Raw genomic sequence first — 6,964 nt, 5'->3', positions numbered from 1 at the left:
CTAGGTTGGGAAGTTCACCTCCAGTGGAATGAAAGCCTCGACCCCATAGGTCATTGAAAAAGGGGTTTCCCCTGTGGACCTACAAGGCGTGGTGCGGTATGTCCATAAGACATGGGCTAACTCTTCTACCCCTCTTCCTTTTGCGTCATCTAGTCTCTTTTTCAGTCCGTTCATTATGGTCTTGTTGACGGCTTCTACTTGGCCATTACTCTGGGGGTAAGCTGGTGTGGAATACCGGTTGACAATTCCCAGCTCGCTGCAGTACCTTCTAAAGGCTTTGCTATCAAACTGGAGCCCGTTGTCCGATACCAAGGTGTGCGGGGTGCCAAACCTAGTGACTATGTTCTTCCAGAGAAACTTCTTGACATCGACATCCCTAATGTTTTTCAGCGCCTCAGCCTCTACCCATTTGGTGAAGTAGTCGGTGCCGACGAGAAGAAATTTTCCTGTTGCCTTAGGGAATGGACCAAGTATATCTAGGCCCCATTGTGCAAATGGCTAGGGACTGGACATTGGGTTTAGCTCTCCACCAGGCTGGTGTATGCTCGGAGCGAATCTCTGGCATTGGTCGCACTTCTTCACATAATCCAGGGCTTCCTTATGCATGCTCGGCCACCAATAACCCAGCGTTAAAGCTCTGTGGGACAAAGACCTACCCCCCGTGTGACTTCCGCAAATTCCTTCATGTAACTCCTCCAGGATGAACTCTGCAGCCTCTGGGTGCACACATAGCAAATACGGCCTTGAAAACGAGCGTCTGTAAAGCTTGGAGTCCTCCAATAACCAGAATCGAGTAGCCTTTCTCCTGATTTTGCCAGCCTCGACCTTATCGTCTGGCAAGGTGTCATGCTTTAAGTACAGAGCGATAGGGTCCATCCAACTCGGTCCTGCTCTGATGTTATGTATTCCAATCCCATTGGCCCTTTTTGTTGATGGACGGAGGACCTCTTCTACCAGAATGACTCGAGGTAAGGGTTGGGCCGAGGAGGTGGCCAACGTCGCGAGAGAATCGGCATGAGTGTTCCCGCTTCTAGGTATGTGCGTCAAGCGGAATTGATGAAAATGGGCCTGCAGGTGCTTAACCCGTACTAGATAATCTTGCATTTTTTCGTCATTTGCCTCCATGTCTCCATTTACCTGCTCCACAATAAGTCTTGAATCCGAGAACATGTCTACCGATTTTCCCCCCATTTTTCGAATCATTCCCATTCCCTCCAGTAGTGCCTCATATTCGGCTTCGTTATTCGTTGCTGTAAAACCGAGTCTCAATGACTTCTCTATTGTGATCCCTTCAGGTGAGACCAGGACAAGTCCCAATCCTGAGCCCCTTTGGTTCGACGCGCCATCAATGTATGCTTTCCACCAAGTGTTTTCATGCTGAGAGACTGCGCTGATCATCTTCTCATCAGTCCCTAGTGTTCCCGCCATGTTTTGTTCCTCTAGCGTGGGCTCCGCAAACTCGGCTATTAGGTCGGCAAGGACCTGGCCCTTTACTGCAGTACGAGGCATGTATTTAAGATCGAAAGCGCCCAGGATCGTTCCCCACTTTGCAATTCTGCTTGTGTAATCGGCGCTGCGTAGGACAGATTTTATGGGGAGTTGTGTTAGCACTACCACAGTGTGCGCTTGGAAGTAGTGGGGAAGCTTTCGCGTTGCCTGCACGACGGCCAAGATAGCCTTTTCAAAGGGTAGATAGCGGGTTTTTGCCTCCTGCAGGGATTTGCTAACATAATAGATTGGTCGTTGTGTGCCGTTGTCCTCTCGGATTAGCACCAGGCTTACTGCATGCCGGGCCACTACTATGTAGGCAAACAAAACCTCGTCGGCATTTGGACTGGACATAATTGGTGGTCGGCCGAGGTACTCCTTTAATTTTTGGAAAGCCATAGTGCACTCCTCATTCCACTCAAATCCTTTCCACTTATGTAACAGGAGAAAAAATGGCCTGCATCTATCTGCTGAGCGCGAGATGAAACGGTTTAAAGCTGCAACCATACCAGTAAGCTTCTGGACTTCTTTAGGGTTCCGAGGAGGCTGCAAGCCATGGATGGCTCTTATTTGGTCGGGGTTTGCCTCAATGCCTCTGTGAGTCACCATATAGCCCAGGAATTTTTCAGATCCCACTCCAAACGAACATTTGGTTGCGTTTAGCCATAGTTTATACTTTCTCAGTATTTGAAAAACGTTGCCGAGATCTTCAATATCGTTGGGGGCTAACTTACTTTTAACCACCATGTCGTCTATGTACACTTCAACGTTTTTACCCATCTGCTGTTCAAACATCCTGGTCATCATCCTTTGATAGGTTGACCCGGCATTTTTTAGGCCGAAGGGCATCACTTTATAGTGGTAATTCCCAACTAGGGTGACAAAAGTAGTCTTCTCTTGGTCTTCGGCAGTCAAAGGTATCTGGTGGTAGCCCTGAAAAGCGTCTAGAAAACTCATCCTTGGGTGTCTGACAGTTGAATCTACCAACCGGTCTATCCTGGGCATTGGGAAGGGATCCTTGGGACACGCCCTGTTCAGGTCCGTGAAGCCTACGCAGACTCGCCATTTCCCGCTCTTCTTCTTCACCACTACCATGTTAGCCAACCACTCGGGATAGAACACCTCCTTAATAGCCCCGACTTTCTTCAATCTTGCAACCTCTTCTCTCACGGCGTCGGTATGTTCTTTCGACGGTCGTCGAGGAGCCTGCCTCTTAGGTGTTATGGCCGGGTTCACATTAAGGTGGTGGTAGATGAAATCTAGGTCGACCCCGGGGGTCTCATAGGGGTCCCAGGCAAACACGTCTACATTTTTTCGGAGGAAAGCAGTCAGTGTTGTTTTCTCCTCGGGCGGTAGTTCTGAACCAATTTGAAAAAACCTCTCAGGGTCTGCTTCGACGAGTACTTTCTCTAGCTCCTCACACTTCACATCCGCGGCCGACCCTCCATTACACGTAGTCGGCGCAGAGATCTTTGATTGCTATAAGTCCCTCTCGGCTGAAGTGGAGGGCTCATTACTAAGACGTTGTGATATTGCCGACACCATGCATTGCCTAGCCATTTCTTGGCTCCCTATTATTTCCATGATCCGATCTCCTGAAAGATACTTCACTTTTTGGTGCAAGGTTGACGGCACAGTCCCTAGTGCATGAATCCATGGCCAGGCAACAGTAGCGGTGTAGGGTGAGTATACATCTACGACAATGAAGCTCACTTCTACCACGTTTGAATCTGTTTGCACAGGCAACTTGATCATGCCTTTCGGGATAACGATTTTTCCTTCAAAGCTGACCATGGGGTAATCGTATGGCGACAGGTCTTCCTGCTTCAAGTTCAGCCCCTTATACAAATCAGGATACATTACCTCCACGACGCTGCCCTGATCAACTAATACCCTCTTCACGTCATAACCCCCTATTCTGAGTGTGACTACTAGGGCATCATCATGGGGTTGAATAGTCCCTTATTTGTCTTCCTCTGTGAACCCGATTAATGGCGTGGCGCTCTTTCTAGCTCTCTTGGGTTCTCTGCCACTTGGCTCAGTTTGGAAACTGCTCACTGACATTACCCTGAAGGGGGCAGATCCTGTCCTTCCAGGTGCGGCGAGAATGACATTAATCGTGCCAATGGGTGGCCTCAATGTACTTTGTCTGGTTTCATTGTTCGATGGTTCTTGCCATCCTTCAGAGCGATGCAGCAGATGCCTCAGCTTCCCTTCTCGGACGAGCCGGTCTAAATAGTTCTTCAGGTTCCTGCAATCATCAGTAGTGTGACCGGGCTCCTGATGGTATGCGCAATACAGGTTCTGATTACGCTTCAAAGGGTCGCCAGCCATCTTGTTCGGCCACTGAAAGGAAGGCTCATATTTCACCTTCTCTAGGATTTTGTGAAGAGGTTCTCGGAACACAGCATGGACTGCCTGAGCCCCAGTAGATCCGAACTGCTCTACATAGTCCCTTCTCGGCCTGTTACTGTTGTTAAATCGTTCCGACCTGAAGTCCCTCCTCTCCTAAGGGACGACCTTCGCCTTACCCTCCCTCATCTGCTGGTCCTCCTCGACCCTTTTGTACTTGTCAATTCGGTCCATGAGTTGGCGCACGCTGGTGACCGGCTTTCCAGTGAGGGACTTTCTTAAGCCGTGTTCGGTCGGCAAGCCCCTTTTGAACGTACTGATGGCGACGTCATCATATTTCCCTTCGATCTCGTTATACATTTCCCAGTATCTATCCGAGTAGGCCTTCAGCGTCTCTCCTTCCCGCATGGACAAGGATAGGAGGGAATCAAGGGGCCGAGGGACTCTAGTGCTGGTGATGAAACGGGAACCGAAAGCCTGCGTCAGCTGTTTAAAGGAATCTATGGAATTCAGCTGGAGGGAATCGAACCATCTCATCGCCATGGGTCCCAAGCTAGATGGGAATATCCTACACATTAACGCCTCATCCCTGGCGTGGACGGCCATCCTCTGATTAAATTGGGTCACATGCTCCACTGGGTCGGTCCGACCATTGTATATAGCGAACGTTGGTTGATGGAATCGCCGAGGGAGTGCTGCCCTCTCTATTCTACGGGTAAACGGCGACTGGGAGATGCGATCCAAGGCCTTACTCATGGTGTCATTGGCCAGGCCTTGGTAAGATGGGCTTTTGCGGCTGCGTTTACGAGGTCTCTCTTCCTCGTAGGAAAAGGTCTCGCTCGGAGGGGTTCTTGATCTTCGTCGGTATTCGTTATCCTCGCCACTGCTTGAGCCCGAGCCGGGTGAAAGACGTTTCTGCCGTGCTCGGCGCAGCCTTTTCTTCAAATCATCAATCTCTTTTCGTAAAGCCTTTCGATCATTTTGCTCATAGGATGCATGATCTTTCCCCTTTGAACGGCTTTTAATCGTGTGAGAGGCGTTCACGCTTCCCTCTCGTTGGTTATGTTGGTCGTTCCCTCGTTCAACATTTAAAAAATTGTCCTGCCGTTGAGAATCTGCACGTCCGGTTTGGCGCGGGCCTGATCCTTCCATTTCTTACTGTTCACTTGTCGAGACACAAATTCTCCCCACAGAAGGCACCAATTGTAAGGGCGGATTTTGGGGCCCAGGCCTAGTGAGCAAGCGATTCTGGCCCAAAAGACCCTCAACAATGAATTTGTAGAGAGTGGGTCGAAGAACTAGGTCATGACAGAGTGCACGTAATTGTTAGTAAGCCATGCAGCCATTTAAACGTGGGAACGTTTTATTAAACCTCCTGGGATAACGGTTCATGGAACAACAACTTAGACTTTTCTTACAGAACTTCTCTCCTTTTCTCTCTTTTTTCCTTACTTTTTGCTCTCCCTCTTCCGATCCCCTGATCATGGGGGTTTTCTTCTCTTATATAGCATCCTTTGAATGATAATGGCCCCACACTTGTTGATCATCTGGGCCTCTACTTGAGTGCCTGTCCCATAGGACATCATCCTCCTTTTCTGTGAGTTGCACTGGCCAAGATAATATTGTTCTCCTGTCCTCTCCACATTAATGCGGTTGGAAAAGTAGCTTCCTTGCATTTAATGCGGCAGTTGTGGTTGCCCCCTTGTGCGTCCAGCATTTTCCTTCGACTTGGGACGGTTTCGCACTATGTGAAAGGTGTGTGTTGGACTCCCATTTGATGCGTCCGAGGAGATATTCCTCCTCGGACGCCTCTTAAACAGGCCCGGCCCGGCCCAACAGGGTTGGACTGGAAGTCCTCACTTCCTGTTATGGTTGGGCCCCGCATGGGTGCCAATGCCCACTGTTGACTGATGAACTTCACCCCCACAAATAGTATGTAATATCCACTCAAAAATATATATATATATATATTGACTCTCAAAAAAAAAAAAAATATATATATATATATATATATATAAAAGTAACTAATTGTTTTCAGTGTTATGGAAAAAATAAACACTCTTTACATAGTGTTAAACTATTTGCTTTTTGGTTAGTACTTTAGGTTAGTACTTTCTTTTTGGTTAGTACTTTATTTGCTTTCTACAACTTATATATTAGGAGTTGTGAGTTTAATTTATTGGTGTGGTTACTCTTAATGCATTGTTAGAAATGTTTCTTATGGCATTGTTAGAAATGTTTCTTATAATATAGTTAATGTTTTTACTTTATGATTTTAACGAAGTATTGTTTTTATATTTGTACAGATTTCTTATTGGTGGTTTTTAGGGGATTTACTTTTGGTATTACTTGAAAACATAAGAGGACATCTTCTGCTAGTTTTAAAATAGGGTTTAGGTAGAGTTATTGTATGTATTGCAAATAATTATTGTATGGAAGGAGTTCGAATTGGATACTTGTTTTATATTTTACTTGTGGAATGTATGGATCTTTTTTTATAAATGTGTTGTTGAAATAAATGTGTTATTCAAATGTGAGGTTTTAATAATGTAAAGACAGGTTACAAGTTAATATCAAAGTCATGAAAGAAATAAAAACAGAAAATAAGTTTTAGTGACAAATTTTTTCGTCACAAATATAGCAACAAAAAATTGTTTTAGTGACGAAAATTCCGTCACTAAATATAGCAAAATTTTGTAAGAAATGGTTTTAGTGACAAAAATTTTCATCACTATATGTGCCTGGATTTTCTTAAAAATAATTTTAGTGATGAATTTTTTCGTCACTATATGTACCCGAACATAGTTTTAGTGACGAAATTATTCGTCACTAAATATGATTTAGTAAACTAAAGTGTTTTTAGTGACGAAATATTTTTGTCACTGAATAGTGTTTTTAGTGAGGAAAATATTTAGTGACGAAACGTTTTCGTCACTAAAAGTTTAAAAAAAAAAAAAATCAAATCGGACTTTTAGTGACGAGGACTTTTAGTGATGGGGCTACAGTGACGAAACTCATTTCGTCACTAAAAGTCCAATTTCGTCACTAAAGGTCCTTAGTGACGAAAAACTGGACTTTTAGTGACGAATTTTTTCGTTACTGAAAATACATTTTGTTGTAGTGT

General features: G+C 45.6%; 2 protein-coding genes across 2 annotated transcripts; both read right to left on the bottom strand.

Moving 5' to 3' along the window:
* LOC115984767 lies at positions 1–2,283 on the bottom strand. The gene is made up of 2 exons (XM_031107778.1): positions 657–2,283; positions 1–446 (listed from the first exon to the last, which is right to left on the bottom strand). The coding sequence occupies exons 1-2, from the start codon at positions 2,281–2,283 to the stop codon at positions 1–3; spliced, it is 2,073 nt and encodes a 690-aa protein (XP_030963638.1).
* A 684-nt stretch (positions 2,284–2,967) lies between these two features.
* Positions 2,968–3,348, bottom strand: LOC115984766. The gene has a single exon (XM_031107777.1). The coding sequence runs from the start codon at positions 3,346–3,348 to the stop codon at positions 2,968–2,970; it is 381 nt and encodes a 126-aa protein (XP_030963637.1).
* Between the last annotated feature and the right edge of the window lie 3,616 nt (positions 3,349–6,964).

Source organism: Quercus lobata, chromosome 4 (genome assembly GCF_001633185.2).
Source record: "Quercus lobata isolate SW786 chromosome 4, ValleyOak3.0 Primary Assembly, whole genome shotgun sequence".
NCBI classification, from domain to species: domain Eukaryota; kingdom Viridiplantae; phylum Streptophyta; class Magnoliopsida; order Fagales; family Fagaceae; genus Quercus; species Quercus lobata.
This window is presented reverse-complemented; position numbering and strand designations above follow the sequence as displayed.

Bases quoted from the DNA above. Each gene is read 5' to 3' on its own strand.
- LOC115984766 (XM_031107777.1), bottom strand. From the start codon at position 3,348: ATGTATCCTGATTTGTATAAGGGGCTGAACTTGAAGCAGGAAGACCTG.
- LOC115984767 (XM_031107778.1), bottom strand. From the start codon at position 2,283: ATGTTTGAACAGCAGATGGGTAAAAACGTTGAAGTGTACATAGACGAC. The intron at 447-656 runs GTAGGTCTTTGT...CTAAGGCAACAG, and splicing joins TTGCGGAAGTCACACGGGGG to GAAAATTTCTTCTCGTCGGC.